The sequence below is a fragment of the Alternaria infectoria genome (assembly GCF_024043175.1).
Source record: "Alternaria infectoria strain BMP 0036 chromosome Unknown scaffold_15, whole genome shotgun sequence".
Taxonomy (NCBI): Eukaryota; Fungi; Ascomycota; class Dothideomycetes; order Pleosporales; family Pleosporaceae; genus Alternaria; species Alternaria infectoria.
The window spans coordinates 34408-57090 of NW_026250704.1; the positions used below are offsets into that span (position 1 = coordinate 34408).

The 22683-nt window shown below is 50.8% G+C and overlaps 8 protein-coding genes across 8 annotated transcripts; 5 read left to right on the forward strand and 3 right to left on the reverse strand.

The window, feature by feature from the left end:
* Positions 1-20: 20 nt before the first annotated feature.
* Positions 21-2206, forward strand: J4E92_008048 (uncharacterized protein; the record flags this gene model as incomplete). Its single annotated transcript, XM_051499405.1, has 2 exons — positions 21-26; positions 377-2206. 2 exons carry the CDS (start codon positions 21-23, stop codon positions 2204-2206), a joined length of 1836 nt encoding a protein of 611 aa, XP_051350188.1.
* A 647-nt stretch (positions 2207-2853) lies between these two features.
* Positions 2854-4395, forward strand: J4E92_008049 (uncharacterized protein; the record flags this gene model as incomplete). The annotated part of the gene is made up of 3 exons (XM_051499406.1): positions 2854-3039; positions 3100-3846; positions 3898-4395. The coding sequence occupies 3 exons, from the start codon at positions 2854-2856 to the stop codon at positions 4393-4395; spliced, it is 1431 nt and encodes a 476-aa protein (XP_051350189.1).
* A 1419-nt stretch (positions 4396-5814) lies between these two features.
* J4E92_008050 (uncharacterized protein) lies at positions 5815-8337 on the forward strand (the record flags this gene model as incomplete). The annotated part of the gene is made up of 1 exon (XM_051499407.1): positions 5815-8337. One exon carries the CDS (start codon positions 5815-5817, stop codon positions 8335-8337), a length of 2523 nt encoding a protein of 840 aa, XP_051350190.1.
* Positions 8338-9316: 979 nt separating this feature from the next.
* J4E92_008051 (uncharacterized protein) lies at positions 9317-11833 on the forward strand (the record flags this gene model as incomplete). The annotated part of the gene is made up of 1 exon (XM_051499408.1): positions 9317-11833. The coding sequence occupies one exon, from the start codon at positions 9317-9319 to the stop codon at positions 11831-11833; it is 2517 nt and encodes an 838-aa protein (XP_051350191.1).
* Positions 11834-13590: 1757 nt separating this feature from the next.
* Positions 13591-13917, forward strand: J4E92_008052 (uncharacterized protein; the record flags this gene model as incomplete). The annotated part of the gene is made up of 2 exons (XM_051499409.1): positions 13591-13738; positions 13796-13917. The coding sequence occupies 2 exons, from the start codon at positions 13591-13593 to the stop codon at positions 13915-13917; spliced, it is 270 nt and encodes an 89-aa protein (XP_051350192.1).
* Positions 13918-15916: 1999 nt separating this feature from the next.
* J4E92_008053 (uncharacterized protein) lies at positions 15917-17155 on the reverse strand (the record flags this gene model as incomplete). Its single annotated transcript, XM_051499410.1, has 1 exon — positions 15917-17155. One exon carries the CDS (start codon positions 17153-17155, stop codon positions 15917-15919), a length of 1239 nt encoding a protein of 412 aa, XP_051350193.1.
* A 395-nt stretch (positions 17156-17550) lies between these two features.
* On the reverse strand, positions 17551-18747 carry J4E92_008054 (uncharacterized protein; the record flags this gene model as incomplete). Its single annotated transcript, XM_051499411.1, has 2 exons — positions 17551-18358; positions 18416-18747. The coding sequence occupies 2 exons, from the start codon at positions 18745-18747 to the stop codon at positions 17551-17553; spliced, it is 1140 nt and encodes a 379-aa protein (XP_051350194.1).
* A 575-nt stretch (positions 18748-19322) lies between these two features.
* J4E92_008055 (uncharacterized protein) lies at positions 19323-20677 on the reverse strand (the record flags this gene model as incomplete). The annotated part of the gene is made up of 2 exons (XM_051499412.1): positions 19323-20561; positions 20621-20677. The coding sequence occupies 2 exons, from the start codon at positions 20675-20677 to the stop codon at positions 19323-19325; spliced, it is 1296 nt and encodes a 431-aa protein (XP_051350195.1).
* Positions 20678-22683: the final 2006 nt, after the last annotated feature.

The window sequence follows — 22683 nt, forward strand, 5'->3', positions numbered from 1 at the left end:
GATGCCAATGGCCGCCGGCGATGGTGGTGGATGAAAGTTGCGAGTCTCAAAAAGCACGGGCCAGGCCGCGGAGGTCCGCTTGATCCAATACGACAGCTGGGAACTCCAAACACGCGTTCACCAGCAAGCTTCCAAGCTTTACTATGCGCTGCGTCATTGCGATTGCTCGGCTTGATGTTGCTCATAAAGATGCTCCGATGAGAACTTGCCGGAATATTTCTTGTCCCCGCCCCTGCCTACCAACAAGATCAGCGACGTAATGGCCGGCGAGTCCCAGGCAGCCGAGCCCAAGTCTCCACCACGTGAGCGCCCGTGGCTGCTTGCATATGTATGCGCGTCGAGAATACCAGGGTTGTAGCCGCTGATAGTCTGCCAGAATCGCAAGCTCAGACACCTCCAAGGCATCACCATCCGCAACCTCACGCTTAGCTTGTCTCCCCCAAAGTCGCGCGGGCGGACCATCGACGATGAAGCCATACCGAGTACGCTCAAGTCGCCCACCAAGGCGCTGGCTTTGAGAGAGAGCAGGGGCCTGGCGCATTCGCGATCTTCGAGCGACCTCACCTCCCCCGAGGACACGCGGCGCAGCAATGGCGGCTTGCGCGAACCCACCCCGAACACGGCAACCAGACCCGGGTATGGAAGAGGACTGCGACGGCGCTCAACTATGGAGTGGACCAATGCGACTCCGCTGTTCCGCCAGAAGAAGCTGGAAGACATTACCGCAGGGCGCATGGCGGATACCTTCTTCAGCTTGCATGTGGACGACCAGGACGACCCGGTATACATCTCCGAGGTCGCGGAGAAGGCGATGAACCCAAACTTCAAGTTTTTCGATCTCGGACCCTGTGGCCCTGGTGTCACGCGACTCGACAAACTTACTGTGAGGGTGTGGGCGAAGAGCGAGACGATGCAGGATTGGCAGTACCTCATGGACTACACAGTACAATTCAGGTCGCTGCAGTTCATAGGCAGGAGCCTCGGAAGCTTCAGACACCCACTCCCGCAGAACTGCATACTCTTCCATATGACGGACGGAATCTACACCAGCTTCACGGATCTGCCAGTAGAGGAGCGAATGCGCCCTGAACTTCTCGCACCCCCGAAGAATAACCCAGACGGGAAGGCCCTGACTTCTTCGTCATACGATGCGCTGATGCGATTATCAACACTAGACGACTGCATCCAGGATGCGCTGACTACACGGGACCGGATCGCCGACGAGATTGAGGGCATACTTGCGGCGAACAAGGAGGATATCTGCACGGTCGAGGCAGTTCCCGAGACGGAAGAAAGTCTGCGGACCGTCCAGGCTGCTGTTACTGCTGAGAAGAGGAGAGTGGTGGCTGCGCGGAGAAGGCGGGACGAGCTTCAAGCCAACATCAAATATCGACGAGAGAAGATGCAGGCGGGGCGGGAGTTGCAAGCGAAAGCCGAGGCCGCGCTTGATGAAGAACGAGCAAAGTGTACCGAGAGTAAGGAACTCATTGAGAAAGCTGCTGAGGATATCACTGGCCAACGGCGAAGGGTGTGCGAAGATCTCCTCAGGATCTTCCCTATCGAGCCTGTTCAGGGCAAAGCGCTCGCATTCACGATACGAGGCCTTCTCTTACCGAACTCCAATTTCGACGAAGTAAATCCAGACGTTACTTCGGCAGCGTTGGGATACGTCGCGCAAGTCGTCAACTCACTATCGCCCTATCTCTCCGTCATACTACCGTATCCAATATCGCCCCACGGCTCGACATCGACCATTGACGACCCACTCGCCGTTACGCAGGCCAATCAGAACCCCCAACGCACTTACCCTCTCTACATGAAGAACGTCGTCCGTTATCGCTTCGAGTACGGCGTCTTCCTCCTCAACAAGAACATAGAAATCCTTTCCAACTCTCTCGGTCTGCGCCCCGTCGACATTCGCCACACACTACCGAACTTGAAGTACCTACTTTACGTCGCTACCGCTGGAAAAGGCGAGCTTCCAGCGCGGAAGGCGGGCGGCATCAAAGGCTTGTTGCGGCAGGATGGGGTACTGTCCAGAAAAGGAAGCATGGACAGCACAGTGACCGCGAGCAGCGTTGGCACACCGACGACTGAATTGAAGAAGAATCTTGAGATTGCGGGGAAGAGATTGGAGATAAAAGCAAATGGTGCGCCTACTCAGGCACATGGTCATGCAGGGAGCAGACTAAGACCTGCAGCATAGCGCATATGTATGTTTATCGGTAGAAGACATGTAGTCTAGCTGTATTAGTAGGTGACAGCAGCCATGTAGATGCAGACACCAATGATCGCAATATAAGCTTCCATATCACCGTTGCTTTTGGTCCGGGTAGCTCCCCGACCCATCACCCGCCTCGATTGCTTGTTCCGACACTTGTGACGCACGCTCCTGCTGTCTTTCTGTCAGATTTCGGAAGGGACCCGAGCCGTACCTCCATCAGGGTCCAAAAAGCATTCCGCATCCGCATCATCACTCACGTCGCATTGGTTCTCCAGCATTTCTAAACAGTAGCTTTAAGCGAGTACGCCGCTGACATAAGACGTACCCCTGGCATTCGCTCACAGCAGATCGACGCGCTACGGAAAGCCAAGGGCTCCACTCCACCGGTCGGAAATTGCTTGGGACGTCGAGCCAGCGAGACCTGACTTGCGGCGAGCCTCGGGAAAGCCAGAGAAAGGAGAAGCAACGCATCCGCTTTTATATCTCAGCCGCTTTATATCTTCTGCTGCAGGCTCTTCTTCGGAGCTTCTTCTACGTCGTCTGGGAGGTGTTTTGTTTCTCCTTGAGAACAGACAAGGTATTGCGACTACCGACCCGTCCTCCGCGTTCCGCTTCTCCTCAACCTCACAATGACGGAACCGTTTCCTCCCCTCAACGGCGCACTGCCACACAATACAGCAACGCACGGCGCAGCCAGGCGGAGAAGAAAGTCTAGTGCGCTGGGTTCCGATGTACCTGGCGATGTCGACGTCCCAGCGTTGGCTACACACCGCACGAGCACCCCGCCGCTGAACAGCCCGACGAGCATGGACTCGGTGAGTGCTTTTTTGGCCCTCATCCAGGGTATGCAGGGCACGCGCTGACAGCTCCCGCAGAAACCAGAGAAGTCCGCCCGCCGCTCCAAACGACGAACAACACGCCGCTACCTCTCCAAATTCAAGCGCCAATGCATCCGCCATACCTGGCTGCTGCCGCTCATCCTCGGCCTCACAATCGTTGCCCTCTACCTCGTCTACCCCTACGAATCAAACCCGCTGTCCGCCTGCCTCTTCCTGTCCTACCCGCTCGCACGCGACGACCCGCTCATCCCCGCCTACGTCCGCGCGGATCCCAATGGCCCAGTTCACTACGGCAAGGGCGGGCGTGACTTTGCTTTCGTCGGTTTCTACATCATCGTGCTGAGCTTCACGCGCGAGTTCTGCATGCAGCGACTGATTCGCCCGATTGCGGTAAAGCTTGGGATCAAGAATAGGGATAAACAGAGCAGGTTCATGGAGCAGGCGTACACGGCGCTGTACTTTGCGCTGTACGGGCCGTTTGGCATCTGGATTATGAGTCGCACGCCGGTGTGGTACTTCAATCCTATTGGGATGTATGAGGGCTTTCCGCACCGCACGCACGAGGCCGTTGTCAAGGCGTACTATCTCCTCCAAGCGAGTTACTGGGCGCAGCAGGCGATTGTGCTGTTGCTTATGCTGGAGAAGCCGCGGAAGGACTTTAAGGAGTTGGTTGCGCATCATGTTATTACTGTCAGCTTGATCTGGTTGAGCTACAGGTTTCATTTCACGTACATGGGGATTGCAGTGTACATCACGCACGATGTGTCGGATTTCTTCTTGGCTGTAAGTCAAAATTCTCCCCAACCCCAAGATTGATTCACTAACGCGATCTAGACGTCCAAATGCCTAAACTACATCGACTCCCCCATCGTCGGCCCCTACTTCTTCGTCTTCATGGTCATCTGGGGCTACACACGCCACTACATCAACCTCAAAATCATCTACTCCATCCTCACCACCTTCAAAACCGTCGGTCCGTTCGAGCTCAACTGGGAAACGCAACAGTACAAGTGCTGGATCAGTCAATACATCACCTTCGCCCTCCTCGCGTCGCTGCAGGCCGTCAACCTCTTCTGGTGGTTCTTCATCTGCAGGATCGCATACCGCTTTGTCGTGTACAAGGACGCGGATGATGACCGTAGCGAGTACGCGCCGACGGATGAAGAGACAGAGGAGACGGAGAAGTTGATCAAGGAGGATGTGGAGGTTGAGAAGGATATGGAGAGGATTGAGGAGACGCCGAGTACGCCGGCGAGTGGTGCGGGGTTGCAGGCGAGTGGAAGTGATAGTATTGGGTCGAGGGTTAAGCAACGGAAGGGCGGGAAGTCATGATGAGGGATGAGGGGATGTTGTAATGAGAAGGGAAGTGGGGGTTGGGTCGGGATAAGGAATGGGGGTTTAGAGAGGGACTGGGACCTCTGGATTGTTGATTGCTGGACTGGTATTTTGACTGCCTAAGCATTGGGCGGAGTTTGTGTATAGGTATGCTTTTTCTGATAAGCCTGCGAGAAAGCAGCTAATGAGTATGTCAGATATTAATTCACTCCATCAAATATGAGTCCACAGTCGCGCCTTCCTGCGCAGTGTCTGTGCTTCCATTGATGACGTCTACCGGAACGAAGACCCTGAGCTGCATCCTCGCACACGCACAGCGCACCCTCGCCAGCCACCTATCGCCGTTGCCGCGTTCAGATCAGCGACACGATGGCATTTACGCATTACGCTGAGATCGAACAGTCTTGCTAGCTTTCGTTGCGCTTCACTCTTGTTGATGACTTTTTTAGGCGTGCGGGGACTTTGAGCGATTTCTTCATCCAGACACCCCCGAGAGCCATCTATCGCTGTTGCCGCATACGTCTTCCATGATCTACCAGATTTATCTGCGGATGTTAAGCAGTCGCGATGGCGATTGCTGTGCTTCCCTCTTGTCGATGACGTCTGCAGGCGTGCGCGCACCCAGAGTCGCTTCCTCACATCCCCAAGAATTCCCTTTCGCCAATGGCTATCACGCTCATGCCAGCCATGGAATGTGCGCATTGCTTGCTGACATCGCCTCTGTCCCTGATGGCAGTCGCTGGCTGGTGGTCCGCATGCAGGCTAGCGCGGTCGGGGACTCATCTTCGTTCCACGGATGGCTCAGTCGTTGCATCCAGTCATCACCTCGGCTTTTGCACTGATGGTATCGCTCCCGCAATGTTCTTGATCGATGCGCAAAATTTCGGTGCAGCGAGGCGCCTACAATGGTTTGTTGTATCGCGTTTTGCGCGTTCCCGGTCAGATGTCGTGTCCACGCAGCCTCGAGGCGATCTGTTCTACCGCGAAATCACACTTCAGCGAGGCGTCTACAATGGTATATTGTGTCCAGTTGTGCGCGCATCGCGTGAGATGTCTCCTTCCCGCAGCCTCGAGGTGGCACGTTTTTGCTAGCTACGCGCGACATCATCACGCTTCAGTGAGGCGGCTACGATGGCTTATTGTGTCTAGTTTTGCGCGCTTTTAGTGAGATGTCTTCTCCTCGCGACCTCAAGACATCACAGAGGTTCCGCACAGCGAAGTGCACATTCCGTGATCTGGGCGAGGTAAGATCGTGCGCTATGTGTCTGGGAGTGACTCATGGAGCGAACCATGGTTGCATCATCCAGCTCGACCGATCGCGGTAGAACCGACAACAGTTGAACGAACAGTCGTCTTTCATGCTTTGTGGCTACAATATGAGGAACGTAATCCCCTGTACGCTAATAAACTATCAAGATGGCTACATCAACTCCCACCAGCAACGATCGGCTGCCGTCAACCCTGTTTACCGTATACCAGACGTACAAGCGCGGAACATGTTTGGTACTGGAATGGCTTACATCATTCGACAGGAGCCCCACGCCAGTATCAGCAGCGGATGCCATTACCATCAAGCAACTGCTGGAGAAAGCGAAGAAAGCCTCGAAAAGCAAACGTAACCCTCCACAAACGATTCATGACGCGTTCAAGGTCGTTCTCGTCAACCGTAACAAACTCACCAAGTATTACGATCGTCTCCCTACAGCGTCGGCTGATACCATCGCGGCGACAACGCGTCACAAAGTCTTCAATGAGACTCTCGCCCAGGCGTATTCGATTCTCTTCCCGCCAGAGTCACCAAAGGGCAAACCGAAGAGGCCAATCACGAATGTTTCGCAAGCGACACCCACCGTTAACTCATTCGAAACTCTAGCTCATATTGTTGAGGAGGAGCCCGATTTCGACGCCTGCGCATCAGACTTTTGGCAAGCTGAAGCCCCCAGTAACTCCGCCAACTCTTCCATCACCGACGACTCCGTTGGCGAAGCTGTTGCGCTGCATACCTACGTTACAGAGCTTCAAACTACCATCGAGACGATCAAGAATTTATGGAATTCCGTTGCTGCTGGTGAAATATCTCTGGCTGCGGCAGGATCGCTCACGAACATGGTGCAAAATTACTTGATCCAATGGATTCGTTCACAATCACCCGTTACGGATCATCATGACGCACTGTTGAGGTCCTTTTTCCATGAAAAAGACAACCCGGCAGAAGCAAGAGGCAGCTTTGTGCCCAGGTGGTTGCAAGATCCTGAAGGATTTAGATCAGGCCATGAGCAAGATGTCTTCCAAGATCTAACTAACGGTTACGGTCTCATCTGGCCATACAACGAATTCTGTCAATTCGAGGCGCTAATCGGAGCAAAAGATGAGTCTTTGAACCTCGTGGAGCGCCGCAAGTTCGAAGATTATTTCAAGGCGCACTCGCAACAGAAGGCCCTTAAGCAAGACTTCGTTGATTCGATCCTGGCCTACCTTCCAACAAAGGAGGCCAATACTGTCGCTGAGCATGTCCAAAAGCTCACAAACATTGCAAACAAGCGATACCAACACGATCAAGACATTGTGCGGTCTATGTTCCGAAGCATCTATCAACATCCGTTGTGGGCCTCACCTTTCGAAGAAATGATGGATTCGTTGAGTTGTAGAAGCGATTGGATGAAGGATTCGTATGGCGAGGACAATCTCCAGTTCCCGCTAAGCGTCCCTCTCTTATGGCTACTTAAAGAAGCCCAAAAGCCCAAGATGATAATGCGAACGAGTCTCATCATGGGGGTACACTTATTCGTAGAGAGCTGCCGCAGCAGCTTGAACCCACCGAAGCCTACCGAGTATCTGCGTATTACGAACAGCCGCATTAAAGTCTTATCATTCGCAAACGACAGCCGGAATGCGATCTTAAAGCTACTTGAAGCCGGCAAAGATCCAGCCAAGGCCGAGTCGTTAGACCGTTGGAGCCCCAGGGCGAAGGACTACGTCAAACAACTCGACAAATTCAGTGCCCTGAAGGTGTTTGACTTATACTCGCAATCACCGTGGGTCGCTGGGAGCTACATGGCGACCATCGCGGCGCGCAACATGTTAGTTGGTAGCTGGCCGCTTAACAAGGACGGATGTCTCTCCAACATGCTGCATATGTACAATATGCTCCGACAGATTGGGTTCTCTTGCCCCCGTATTCCCATCTTGGAGCATCTTTGCGACCTTCTCAGCCCGGCGATCTTTCCACATTCTCAAGGACGGCCCACATCCAACTTTGATAACACGGCTCGGGTCACCAATGGCCAGGAGCTGTGGTACATGAGAAATGGAATGCCGGTATTCGCCGGGTTGAAAAGAACGGCAAAAAGAATGACGAACGTTCGAACCGCCCCTCCAATCAGTATGTGGACCATGTCAGAATTCGCAACCCAGACCATGCTTCATTGCCGTTTGGACACCAAGTTCCTAGTCAAGATCACGGACAAGCGGCTCTCTAACAGAACGCACGATGTTAGGCCCAACGTCCTGGCCCACTTCACGCCTTCCGAGATCCTACTTCGCGCGAAGGACCACATATTACCGGAATTCGAAGGGCCGTTTCCAGTAGCAAAGGTCAACTTCTTCGCTATTGTGGAACTGATGCTCGACTTCTTCGGGGATGTTGCCCACCGGATCTCGAAGCCAGGGGGTCTACCAAAAGACATGCAACTATGGAGGAGGACCATCGTGGAGAACTCCGGGGTTGATAGCTTTCCCGACGTTTCATCAAACACTGTGAAAGCTGCCAACGACTTTTTGGAGCAGGCCAGGCTCTTCATTAATCACCAAGACTTGAAGTCAGGAGCTGCGGGGCTGAAGCGGGCTAGGCAAAATGAGTGTTTGGCTCTCCTGCGTGACGCTATGGTCAAGGTTTGCGGAGACGTCAAGCCGGAGGACTACCTATGGAAGGATATGTAAGGCAGACACGGTGGATTTAGCGGATGGTCTGATGATACCTAGGTAGTGTCGCGTGTTTTATGAATCTGTTAGCCGTAATGAACACGTTACAGCTGAGTATATGTGCTGTTATCATCGCTTTTAATAGTGGTCGAAAGGGCACGTTGCTTGCATGTTGATGAGTAGTCCGAGACCGTTCCTTCCGTTTCGCCCAACGAGGGTGCGCTAGCCTCACCAGATCGTGTGCTGATCAATGCTTGGCGCGCTAGTCCGCCGAACAATCTCCCCGCTTACGTTTCCGCAGCAGCCTTCCATCACAACAACTACCAACATCATTTGTGCAGCGTATGTTCCGGGCATCTTTGACGCGCATTAGTAACTCCCAATGTGCAATTAACTTAGCTGTGACGGTAACTACTCATACGTGCAACATCCGCGCTTTCTCCTCCTCGAATGACGCATCGAGCTGCCTGGTATGAGCCATCACCGCTGCATGCGCGCGCCAGCTTCGGGTAGACCTGGAGTACTGATTAAGTCGGCGGTGATGTTTCCCGTGAATTACCGATCACGATTCTGTACCACGGTTCTGAACACAGAACACGCGCATCTGGTGGTAGGCTTGGTTTGACCCACGGGATCATGCGACAACAGCTTGTGAGAGGCTGGAAATGTTCTACGGATGTCCCTCGACTACGCGACAGTAGAACTATGGGACGGTAGCCCGCTAGAGCATTGTCACCAATCACGCGCACGATGATTGCCTGCATGGCAGCCTGGAAATGAATATCTTACTGTGTGCCGCAGAATAAAACCCCAAGCTTTCGCACTCGTGGATTTTGTCCATCGTCAAAGCTACACGACAACCAACCCTCGAGCTATCACGTCTCAAGACTTCGCCTCACCTTACACTAACACAATATCGACCACGCTCACAATTTCGGCTCCCATCCCGCTCAGCACCACGACATCCCAATCGAGTTCCATCGCCCACAGCATCAAGATGCTCACTCGCACCCCCTCAGAGACGTCGGAGCCGCTCCCATACGACCTATCCGACGTCTATCGAACGTACAAGCGCGGCACCTCGATCGTCATCCGCTGGCTGCACACATTCGATACAGTAGGTACAACCAATCTGCGCTGCGGCGCAAAGAAGGAAGAAGACTTACAGAATGATGATATAACAGTGCGCGAGATATTCGATCGGGCTCGGAAAGCTGCAAGCATGGGAAAGCGGCCGCCGGAGGACATCCAGATGGCTTTCAAGACGGTCATCATGAACCGCAGCACGCTGACCAAGTACTACGAGTCACTGCCGGTATCAACGCAAGGAGTTCAGGATTCAACGGACCGCCATAAGATATTCAACGAGACGTTGGCTGAGGCATATGCCTTGCTCTTCCCCGCGCCGAAGAAGCGGAGGAGCAAGGGCTCCAAGGGTACTCCCAGGACGCCGCCCGAAAAACCCACTTTGGCGACAAAGAACAACTTCGAAACGTTGGCTGGACTAATCGAAGCTGAGCAAGATTCATCCTATTCCGCATCCGAGTACTGGAAAGAAGACATACCATCGCCCAACACTAAACGCTCAGCTATCGCAGATGACCCAATGGAGCTAGTCTTCGCGGTGCGCGCGTACTTGACGGAATTTCAAGCCATCGTGGAGACTACAAAAGCAATCTGGACGTCCTATGCAGCTGGGGAAATGCCTCTGGCAGTTGCTGGCTGGTTGACAAATTTCGCTCTTCATTTCCTGGAATTAGTGAGAATCAAAGGTGCGAAGATGTACAATTACGAGGAGGGCTTGTTTCATGACTTTGGAGAATTTGGCCGCCCGCGAGCAGCGACAACCGCCGAGCAACTGGCATCTGCAGACTTTAGCAGAACTGCCTCGGCCGCAAATTTTGCTGAGTTAACACATGGTTGTGGCTTGATCTGGCCTACCCAACTCTTCAAAACGTTCGCCGAAACACACGAACTACCGCCGTCCTTTGAGAAAGAGCGGGGTCGCTTCGAAACCTTCTTTCGCAATGCCTCTGAAGAGCATGAGGCGAAGAAAACATTCGCGCAGTCCGTAACAGACTTAGCATCCCTCGATGGAGATCAACTTTCAGATGCCGAGCGTGAGATAAGAGCGTCGACCATTTGTGCCGATCGGTATACACACGACAGGAGGCTGCTCGTATCTATGATCAGGGGTATTGCTCAACACCCAGCCTTTGAAACGCATCAAACCATGCCCTATATGGATCAGATACATACGCACAGGCAGTTTCCCTTTAGAGCGCACATGCCACATCCTTTAAACCTCCCCATGATGGTTCGCGTCAAAGAGAAGACCTCGTGCTCCGCAACCGTAGCGACGGCGCATATGCTTCTTGAGAGTGGGCGTAGCTTTCTGCACGAGTATGAGAAGATGGGGAAGTCCCCACCGAACTGTCGAATCGTCGTACTTAGCCGCGCGAACGAAGTATTAAGCGCCATGCAGCGACTAGTCCACAAGCCCCGTGGGACCAGAGTCGAATACTACCGCACTTTTTTCGATGTTATGATCAGTCTGGACAAGAAACTGAAGATTATTCTCTCGGATAAAACGTTCGATGTTTACTCCCAGTCTCCCTGGGTCACAGGAAGCTACATGTCCGCCATTTCAGACATGACTCTCTACGTCGGCCTCGAGATCCTTAACGAACAGAACATCTTTGGCGCTGTAATGCATCTGTACAACATGTTGCAGCAGATCGATGGTGGGTGCGATCGGATTCCAATACTTGAAGAGCTCCGTAATGCGTTCAAATCGGTTGTTTTTGCGGGAGGTCAAGAGCCGACAAAAGACTTTGCGAACGTTTTCGAACTCTTTTGCGGCGCTAAGATTTACAAGAAGTTGGGCAATGCCCGAGCCATGCTTACAGAAGCGCCAAGGGAAGAGCCTCGCACAGCCTTTTGCAAGGATCAGAAGATCAGCATGTCGAAGATGAATCTTTCCGCGGCGATCAGCTTCCATAACTTCTACACACCCGACATGGACTTTTGGAAGAAACTCATAGACGACGACAAGTTCACTCGAAAGTTCCCAAAGCTCACATCACACGAGGAGTTATTCGCTAGGTTCTCCCCATCCGAGCTCGTTCGTCGGGCTCGAGAGGTCCTCCGACCAGAATATGAGGGCTCCTTTCCGATAGCGCGATTGAACTGCTTTGCAGTCCTGGACCTTTGCACCGAGATCCTGATCGCAATCGCGCGACGCTTCAAAGAATTGGGATCTACGGCATGGCCGCCGGAGTACACCCGCAGTCCTGGATTTAGCAATGTGTCGGAAGTGCAGCGTATCTGCATCAAATCGGCGATAAGCTGTCTTCGACTTACCATGACTGACGTCGTTGTAGAACAAGCGGGTTGCAAGAACAAACGGGATAATAGACTCCGCGAGAGGCCTCCAGTGGTTATAATGCGAGACTCAATTATGAAGGTGTGCGAGGGGAAGAAGGTCGAGGACTTCTTGTGGAAGAATGCATGAGCGGAGGCTTTTCGCATCTTCCTGATGTTAATGAGAAGTAGGTGATGGACATAGTGTGTACGTATAATGTATTTTGACAGCCGTCGCTCGGTATCGCGTGCGGAAGTAAGTTTGTAGATCAGAATGAATAGATTCCGACGAACTCGTTGTTAGTGACGACCCGAGATTGACGGCCTTCGTATGTATTGCAGCGGAACGTAACGACCGCACGGAAATGACGAACAATATTGGAGTGTATGGGACTGAACAGTGTACGCTAGAATTGTTGTTGAGTTGTTGTTGAGACTGGGGTGGCGAGAGCAGGTTAATTCTCGGTAGATTCGTCTAGAAGGCCGGGGATGCGCCGCAGTGCCGATCTCAAAGCAGGGTCTCTGCGGCTCTTTGCGAGATAGAGCCGGCGGAGCTTAAAAAGCCTTGTATCCAGTCGCATTCAATCGCAATACATCGAATGCATCATCTTCAAGACTTCTCAGCATGAGTCCAGGCCGCGTGATGCAAGGGCCATGCCTTCCTCAAAAGTGACATTACCCCAGACTTCGCTTTGCTCTTTCCGCACCCGACCCACTCACGTGCTGGCAGCCAAGCCTATCTCGACCTGGCACATCCCTGCACGGATCGCTCACCGCCCCTAAATTTTCTGCTCGCGCCATGTCCGGCCTCGCCTCCTTTCCCTTCAGCCCTGTCAACTCCTTCCCTAGGCCCACTTTCTTTATATAAACCGTGTTCCGTGTCTGTATTCTCTTTCTCTAGATTTACTTAAAACTACGCACGTTTACTTTGTCTATCTTCTTCTTGTTTACGCGCTTATCTTGTAATAATCTAATTATAATAACTTTAATAGTACTTTAAGTAGTTAAGTATATAATAACTATAATTTACTAATAAATTCTAAGCTAGTACATCTCTATATATATTTATAGTATAGTAATAAGTTTTTAAAATAACTCTATAATAAAATAGTAGAACTATAGTTAAAGTTTAAGTATATAAAGTACTATTACTACTTATTTTAAGTTATATTATACTAACTTTATTTAAATTCTCTACTAATATAGTAATAAAATACTATAATAGCTTAGTTCTTAGCTATAACTAACTATTTAAGCTACTAGTAGTAAGATATTTACTAAACCTCTAATTACTAGAAGTATAAAGAATAATCTAGAAAGTTAAAAAACTTATTAAAAATTTAAAAAAAGATAAAACTATTAAGCTAGCTATTATAATATTTAAAAAAATTAGTTTATATAAAGTAAGTAAAGTAATAATAAAGTAGGCTTACTAATAGTATATAAATAAAAATTATAATAATATTAACTTTATTTAACTAAAAATTAATACTCTAAATAAGCTACTTATAAAGTATATTACTAGTACTCTTAGTAATACTAAAAAAGCGTAGCTTACGCGTGCGTAGAAAAAAAAAAGTAAAATTAGTACTATAATTATAGCTAGTTATAAAAAGCGCTTTAAGCTAGAGTAGACTAGTAGATATAAGTTAGTAAAAATAATAAAATGCTAAAGTAAAATTATAGAAGAAAACTTACTTAGAGACTAGCGTCTTAGTAATAAAATTACGTTAAAACATTAGAAACATTAGAGTTACTTTGTCTATCTTTAAGAGGGTTTACTACGACGACGACTATTGTTTGTTTATACGTGTCATTACTGAGATTACTCACGTCGCCACTTGTCGCTACATAAACTCGGTTTCCTCGATACTACATCCTCAAACCTCAACAACTCAAATCAACAACATGTTCGCACGCATCGCCACCCGCGTCCCCATAACCGCTGCCTTCGCCGGCAAGCGCATCGCACCCGCCACCATCCGCGCCAACTCCTCCAGCTCGACCAGCAGCGCAGCCCGCGTCATGGAGATGGCCGCGCAGGCCGAGCGCCCAAGTACGTCATGAAAAGGAACGTCAAAAAACAAAGCGACCTTACTAACATCTTGACTAGCTGGCGCCGAAGCCGCCGTCCCCGTCATGTGGGCCGCCTGCGGTGTCCTTACCTACGCCGCATGGAACCGCATGAGCGAGCGCAGCGCGGGCGAGAACGTTGAGAAGCTGCTCATCGTTTAAGCGATGACGATTACGAATTACACACTTCTGCGATACCCCCGACACCTTCTTCCTCTTCTTCGTCGACGAGCGATCGGTCCGACGATGACGGTCATTACCTATACATGCGACTGCTGTTTGGCATAGACGTATAGACCGCTTGTAACATAGCATGGCATTTGCGTGCGCGTGTTTGGTTTGCGGCATATAGATCGTGTTTTCTTTTCTTTTTCTTTTTGGTGGGTTGGATACTGGGACGGCATGGATATGTCTGGTCGGGATTTTGGTATGGCTGCGGCCAGGGACTTGGATAATGGTCGACGGCGTTCAACTATGCGCATCAATGCAACTTGGGCTCCAGAGCTCTTTCTTCACATCAACCTCATCACGATGATCTTGGTACTGTGCATCTTCACCCATGATCATGCAACCTTTGGCACACTCGAACATGACGTTCTCAAACCTTTCTTTTGAAGATCAATCTCAGAAGGCGCACCGTCCTTGTCTGCACCCCGTCGCCTTTTTGTTCGCTCCTCCATGTCATCACATTGGCGAGATATTGTTTTGGTCGCCCGCCATCGCCGTTTTGCTGCCACACCGCACTGGACATGTCCTTTTGGACAGGACTTTTGCGCATCATTTGCTTGGACTTCGCTTTGAAGGGAAATCAAACTACCGGGTTTCTTCCACTATATCCAATCATGAGAGGTGCTGCGAAAAAAGAAAAGGACATCCATGGCTCAGTCAAGCATTTCGGTTTTGTGAAAACGCAGTCCGTCAGGAAGTGCAGTGCTCGATCATAGTGTCGAAAAATTTTAGTTCTCAAACCAAAAACGCCATGTTCCTCATTGTTCATCTTTTCGAGAAGAAACAGAAGGCCGACGAAGGACATAAACCATGCGTCAACATTTCTCGGAGAATGGACTCTAGGAGTGATTCATGGAGACATGAAGAACCGGTAATGGGCGAATTTATATACCCACGCTTCTGGGCAGCACCGCTTTGAAACCAACTCGTCCTTATCGGACAGCAAGAGCCGAGCAGCATTTCCAAAGACATGGATATCCACGTGTGTACTTTGAACAAGAGCCGAGGCTCTACTCGGCCACATGTAGTTGGTGGGCTGTTTTTTTAGTAGAGTCAGGCTTGCGACAAAGCCGCAGAGGACCAGACATGATAATGTTTCACTGTGGTTTTTGGCGAAACAGTACGCCTTGTGTGGGTGAGTAGAACATGAGTGAAGATGGCGTTGAGTTTATATACCCGCACGCCAGAGCAGCACTCTCATACACATGCCTGTTGCGTTTTTGATAAAGCAATCGCGAGAGCGCGCAACGAACGCATGAAGTACTGCGCGTTGACTTTGAACAAAACCTCAAGACCTGCGTTGCTACATAATGTGTAAGTTTCGTGCTTTTGAATGGATCTAGATTTGCGACGAAGGCGCGGAGAACGCAGACATAGGTTCACTGGCTTCTCTTTTTGGTAAACAAACTGGGTACTGTGTGGATAAGGAGGAAGCCTGTGAGAACGGCGTGTGCTTTATATATCCGTACGCTCAGGCAGTACTAGCATGACTTCATCAGAATGCGACTTTTGATGACAGTATCTGAGCCCGCGCGAGGAAGACATGTCTTTTTACTGAAGTCTTTTGTACAGGCTCCGCGTCGTGCTTTGCACATTTAGTACACGTTGTGACTTTTGAGTCGGGTTGGACTTGGAGAAGAAGGCGCAAAAGGCAGAGACATGCCCGATTCGAACGATTCATTTTGTAGAAAAGAAGTTTTATTGTGGAGGTAAAGAGAGAACGTTGCACAGAGAGCAAAGGTTTCATACTCGCGCAGGCTATCTATTGAACTATATCAGCTCTTTCTTGTCGTTGTTTCGGACAAAGAAAGATATGTCGACGATAAAGCTCGTTACGCAGAAGGTTCTTCATGCGACGAACGTTGACTTCAGATTTCGCACGTTGTGTAGGGCGCTGGACGTTTTTGGTCCTGTGGGAACAAACGTGGGCCGATTACGTGGAAGCAGTACGAAGCTGAGCGATAGTCTTATACTGCCTGAACACAGCCTTCTTCGCCATCGCGATAGTGCGTCGCATATTCTCCATCCGATCGACCGCGTCTTCAGCAACGGTCCGCCACTTCCGCCGCTGACCAAGGATGATCATCGCATCGGAAGATCTCTCTCGGATGATGTTCTCAACCCAGACGCCAGCGTCGTCAAGCCACTCTGACATTACCTTGATATTGTTCCTGTTGACTTCCCACGAAGAAAACGTCTCGTCAATATCGAAGGGCTCCAGTTTGGCGTCTTTGTCGAGTCGTAATTGCATTCCTTGTATGCGGTCCCAGAACTTACGTCCTATCCATTGGATGAGTACGCCGTAGTTGTAGTGCTGGAAGTCCTCATCAGCCTCCTCACGAGCCTTGGTTTCTGCTTTCCACCTGCTGGCGAATTCGATCTGTCGTTCCTGAAGCCAAGACTTGAAGACAGCTGCATCATCTTCGTTCGTAGGAGGCCTCCACTGACTCACATCCAGTCCCATATCCTCGTATACGCTTCGAACGAACTCCGTGTGATCTGAGACGATGCGATTTCGGTCGAGCTTGAGCTGTAGCACTTCGTTTTTCAGACGTAGGGAAGAGTTTTCCTGGTCGACTATACCCAGCGCCAACTTGGCGGGCAGCGACCGGAAGAATGCAACCGCGTCGTCGGCTGCTTCGATTTCCTCCAATTTCGTGGCCTTGTGGACTGCCTTGCTGATCTTCCATTCCGGCTTATCGACTTTGTTCGCGTGGAATAGGTCCTGGAAGATATCATCGACCGTCGAAGTTGTCCGCTTGCACGCGCTGACGGCGTCGTTGGCAGTCTTGTCGAGATTGTTGATTCCTTCCTCGATCACCATCCGACGTGTTGTCATCCAGGCGCCGTACTCTTCCATAGTAGGTGTGCACTCTGCTTCGCCCCCACCAACACGGCTGACCAGCGCATTCATTGCTTCACTTCCTTTGCGAATGGACTTGTCACATTCTTCCTTGGCTTCTTGACGCTGCTGCTCGATCCCTCGCTGCAAAGCGCCCAAACGCTCGGCAATGAACCCTTCCGCGGTCGCGGCGTTGACTTCATCGTCATCTTCGTAAGTTTGAGGCCAGTTGTCCGTGGAGACTCTCGCAGCGACAAAGGCGTCTTGGACGAACTGGTATAGGCTCTGTCGTAGCCGAAGCGGGGCAGTATCTTGTGCCGCTGTCGACATCGTGTTGCGCGTTTTGGTATGTGGTGAGGTGGGGTGTGCGACAAGGGCGGCGGACCAACGTAGGGTCAGAGACGTGGGAAATGTGTAAGGCAGGTGAGCAGCAAACACGCGTGGCTGTCACGCTAGCGACTCCAGGAAATCACGCAAAGATCCTCTGAACACTCGCGCAATTTGATAAGATTTACTGTGGTCGGGGATCATGAACACGTAGCAGTACTCAACTGTCGATGCAGTGCCAGGGTGTTGATCTAATGTATTCACCGTGAGCTATTTACTGTCCTCCCGACATCGTGCTTTCCTCCACTGCGTCTTTTCTGTCTTCTACGCTGTCATCACCGTCTCGGCCGTCTTCGCCCAATGCATAATCCAAAGGCTACGCAGACATGTCAAGCTGCTCAAACAACCGGCGAGGGTGCGTCATACCTGGGACGAGGGGATGACCCAAGCCTAACGTCAACGGCATCGATGTAAGAGCGCACACATATGTCTACTCTTCGAGGATGCACCGAAATGCTCATGGAATTGTTGCTCGCGGAAACGCGAAGCTTATCCATGAGCTCTCTGTAGACACGCTGGTCGCGGCGGTACTCAGCGACAAGTATGTCAAAAAATTTCTTGACCCGTTGTTGAATACTGCTCTCGCAGATCTTGGGACGGTACAAACTAGTGCATGCATCTTGGAGGTAGGCGTCCAAGTCCCCCTCAAGAGCATCAACCGCCGCGTTCTTCTCATCAAGCGCGGCGCTTTTCTGATCGCGAACAGTAGTATTGACCCGGTCGAACAGGGAGTCGAGCTTGAGCTCGATGCTTGTGGATGAGGGTAACGCTCTTTCAAGGATTTCAGGAACTCGTCGGTCTATTTGATGGTGTAGACCGCTTTTCAGTTTCTCTGAGGCTAGGATGCGTCTCCTCATGGAGCCGAGCACTCGGGCTAGCATGAACTCTTCCCCGGGATAGTCCTCGCCCAACTCGAGCTCCTGGCTGGCCTCGAGCAGAAGCGCCATCATACGATCCAACAGATCTGTCATAGTTCCAATGGTGAAGACCAGGCCGTTGATCTCTGAGGTGACATCCTGCTTAGCTGGTCGAAACCATTTACCCTTGCGCTCAGCAACGCCTCCGAGAGCGTTCTGAAGAGTAACTCCAAGCCTTTTTACGATCGTGTGATGACTACTCCTTTGTTTGGCGCGCTGTGCGGTGAAGCTGCGACACTGTTAGTAATCTTTGAATCTGGCGATACAGATCTTCATTGTTACTCACCTGTTGAACGCTTCTCGTTGTTCAATCTCGAGCTTCTCAATTTTTTTCTCGAGCTCCTCTTTCTGCCTCATCAGCTCTTCCTGCCCGTCCAGAACTGCCCTCAGTTGGTTCGCGTGTTTGGCCTCAACATCCCTGAGCTTGTGGCGAAATGCGGCGGCTTGTAGTAGAAGAACGCGAGATTGCTTCTCGTCGGCGTGCTCGTCGGCGTGACGCTTGGTGAGAACAGTCTGTTGATCGAGTTCCTCTTCGTGCTTCTTCTCGACGTCGGTAGGTTGAAAGGGCTGCGCAGCCGCTTGGTGCACCTGCCTGCTCGGATGGGCAAGGGTGCGCATATAGGCAACGAACCTGTCCGTGCAACCCACCATTATTCTTGGACCAGATAGGTCGCGAGTTCAGGCGTAGAGGGAGAGGAGAAGTGTGAATTTGAGCTGGTTTGGGTAACGACGATGTAAGTGCAGGCAGGTGCGCGCGAAGAGATTTTCGCGCTCGCGAAACTGTCCAAGCGTGTAACCTTTGAGTGAAAGAGACACAGTGATCAACTACAGATCGCAACTCACAGATATGTATATTTAAATAGAGACGACGTCCTTCTATCACCGCAGTTGACCAAGATCTAACATTCGAAACAGAGTCGCGTAAGCTGGGGTACATGTGTTGTGAAAGAAAAGAGTTGAAGTAAGGCCATGTGATAATGTCCGAATTTTTGGGTAATCAGTAAATTTTAGCGTCGGTTGGGAAAGATTAGTCAACTGACCGCGTCAATACAAGCTGTGAAAGCATCTGACTGTGCCCAAAGACATCAGCTGGCTAGTGCAGTCACGCTATTCTTTCAACGACCACTCCAAATTACCTACTACTTCAAATGTATCAAACCACACAATCCAAACAAAAGTGTAGGTAGCAGTAATCATGATGTCGCAGCCTCAGCGAGCGCCTTTGTCATCTCCATAGCGAACTTTTCCAACTCCTTGAACTCCTGGTACTCATCCGGGAAATGGTCCTCAAACTCCTGCCAATCGTCTAACAGCCGGTGCTCTTCCCGAATCTCCTCGACGGCTTCACGCATGCTCTGGAGCCTTGTCTTGAAGTCCGTGATTTCTTCTATTTCTGCGCTCATGCCGGCCTTGTGCTCGGCCTTCTGCAGCTTTGTACGGGAAGCCACCTCTTTCTCCAAGGTCTTATCGTAGTTGGCGTAATCTTTGGCCCATTGGGTGTTCGCCATCCACCCATTTCCGCGTTCCTGGGGGTTAAACTTGCTCAGGCTGAGGCTCAACATACTGCCTGCTGCTTGACCGATGCTGAGGCCGCCAGCGAAGTAGTATGCGCGTGCAAGGCGGGCAAGAAGCATATAGGCGACAGGTCCTCCAGTATCATCGGGGATCAGACAAATAGTGAAGTGATGCATCTCGACCGGATTGAAGTTCTTCCAGCTCTCAAGACAGCATTTGGTGAAGGCGAACAGCGAACTCGTTCCAGTGAAGGTTTCTCCGTGTTGCGACCTATCTTGATGGCCTCTGCTTGCGTAGCCGACGAACTGTAGGAAAGGAATATAAGCCTTGTTGTTCTTATCGGCCTGGTCGGCGAAACGAGTCAACGCGCGGGAAAAGCCTTGCAGCACGCGCGTCTTTCCGACATCGACGTCGCCTTTGCTGCCCTCGATGAAGTGGCGCCGTCCGCTGATGGTGTAGCGAATATGCCAGTCGTCATCAAGCGCTTTCTTGTCGATCGCATACGCCATATCCGCAGCGCTGTCTGAGGTGTCTTGATTCGCGTACTGCATAGCGACCAAAGCAAGGTCGCGTGCGTGAGTGACAGAAAGTGCCTCTTGTCCAATACCAACCGTCATCTGTCGCAGATAGATAGTCGCCTGGCTATCGGCGCGGTCTTCGTACAACTGGATGATTTTGCCCAGGTCGCTATCGCCTTTGACCGTGGCATTCACGTCTCCAGAACAAATGGCTTTGAGTATCGCGGGTTCGACGGTAGACAAGGCGTCATCGGAAACACTGATCCAATCTTCGAGGCTGCAGCGCTTGGCGAAATTGTTGTCGGTGAGCTTCTCGTCATCGTACGCGGCGCGGACTAGAGGCAGCCATCCATCTTCGTCGAGCCTCAAGGCGAGCTTGCCGTATCTAGAGTGATCAACCTAGATGGGTGAAGCCTGTCAGTTCGAGGTATCCCCCAGCTCAGTATGGGGGCTCTCACCTGGTCTTGAGCCTTCTCTTCCCGATCGTCAAAGGGTGTTTCGAAAGCGGCGTCCATCTTGATTCTTGCGTTGATGTCGGCGACGAGCTGGGCGACTGGAAAAAGACGGGAAAGGCGAGCGGGTGATGATCAGGAAGGTGCGAACAACAAACACTCGTAGTAGTCACGCTAGCGACTATACAGATTCAGGCAGGCGCGTGAAGAGATTTTCGAGACCCGTGACATCATTGAGTGAAAGGGCAGGAGCGTCCCGCTACTCTGCTTGTGTTCATCTCATCTCGTACAACCGCCGGCTTCCCAGAATCTGCTATGTCGTCATCACTCGCATGCGCAGAGGAGTCAACTGCTTCAAAAGGCTGAGGCTTGGCGCAGCATCAATATTTGCCGTGGCGATTTGAGAGTATACGGTGATACGAGAGACTCTTGCAACATGGGAAGCTGCTTCGGCATGTTTGAAAGGGCCCACACAAGAGACCCAACTCCATGACTTCTTTGGCTTCTAACTTCGGTATTCCTCCACATAATGCGAGATGATATATGTACTCGTGCTTTGTATTATGGAAAGAATAGATAGCTCAGCAGGAAGACGGCATCGGAGGGTCGAGAAGCTCTTATGATGTTCTGAAGACATGAAAAGAGTGGCACAGACACATCAAAGGCTCTCGCTCGCGTTTTGAAAGACAGAGACAGGAGAATTCACTCCAAGATATCTTTTTTCAGCTCTTTTTGGTAACTAACCACGGTGTACGAGGATATCCTGGTCGTTATCTCACATAGCGACGAGAAGCTAAAGGCCTGAACGATCGAGCGCCATGATGCTATTAAGATGCCATTTTTATATCGAATGAATACTACGAGACGTGCAGAGAGTCGCAATCATAGAAAGTCGGGAACTGATTTTTGAAAGACCGCGCGAAACCGACTCATAGTAATGACCAAAGTCAGGTTTAAATATTCATCAATTGTGGAAGATGCTGTAGCAGTCTCAGACTCTCTGCTCAGTATAAGTAGTTAGGGAATCATAGAGGCGAGTTGCCATACCGAGCTCCTGGCGCTGTTTTGGGAGGTATGAATGCGCTCTTTTTCCATGATAGTGGTAAACGACGTTTTGTAGACCGATGGAAGGACACCAACTTCATGATGTAGCGATCTTGCTTTTTTTTGGTGTTTTTGCAAAGAGATAAGAGAACGAAGGACATTCTTCGTGCGCTGCGAGGAATATATAGGGTGTTTCTAAACGAGCTGCTTCTAAAGCAACTCAGGTGATTCCTTGTTGCGCTGCGCTTGCCGCGGCGGATAGCGCAAAGAACATAGGAGGCTCATCTGAAGTTTTGGAAGCCGAGCGAGAAGAAGGAGCACATAGAAAGAGGTGTGGGATCTTTTGGTAATTCTCGAGAAGAGAGAGGATGTAGTCCTTGTCTTCGCTCGCCATTGAAAATATATAGTCTTCTCGACCACCAGCCAAGCCATCTACATCGTCTTTTTGCAGGATGCGCTTTCGCTAGTGAAGTGCCGTAGAACATACAATGGTGGTGGAAGCTTTCGGAGAATGCGCATTGCAGACCGAGGCGAACACATCGTAATGGTTGATGCTAGTTTTGGCCGACCAGAAATGTATGTGTACCTAAAAGAACATCCTAGTTTTGATTTCAAAAGAGCAAGTTGATGCCAGCATAATCCTGGCCCTCTTCTGTCTTTCGGAACGACAGGCAGTCGAAGTCATGTCGTCGTCAGGCCTAAAACTTTTGAGGTTGAGAGCACGCGAGCAGGCGGACACATCACTTCGATAACGTAGAGTTTGGGAAAGACTGGAATCAGAAACCATGTGTTTCTTGATGCCTGGTTCTCGATGTCGATGTCGAAAGCGGAAGGAAAGGCGAGCACATAACTGAGTTCACCGATGTTTTTGGAAAAGCCAGACCGGCGAAGTCATCATAACTGACTCTGTGGTTTTGAAGAAACGAGGACTGGAAGGTATGATGAAGAAGAGAAGCAGAACGACGCGGAAGAGGGGTATTTATACCCCTCCATGTCGCGTGACTGCGGAATGGGGTCAGAATCGG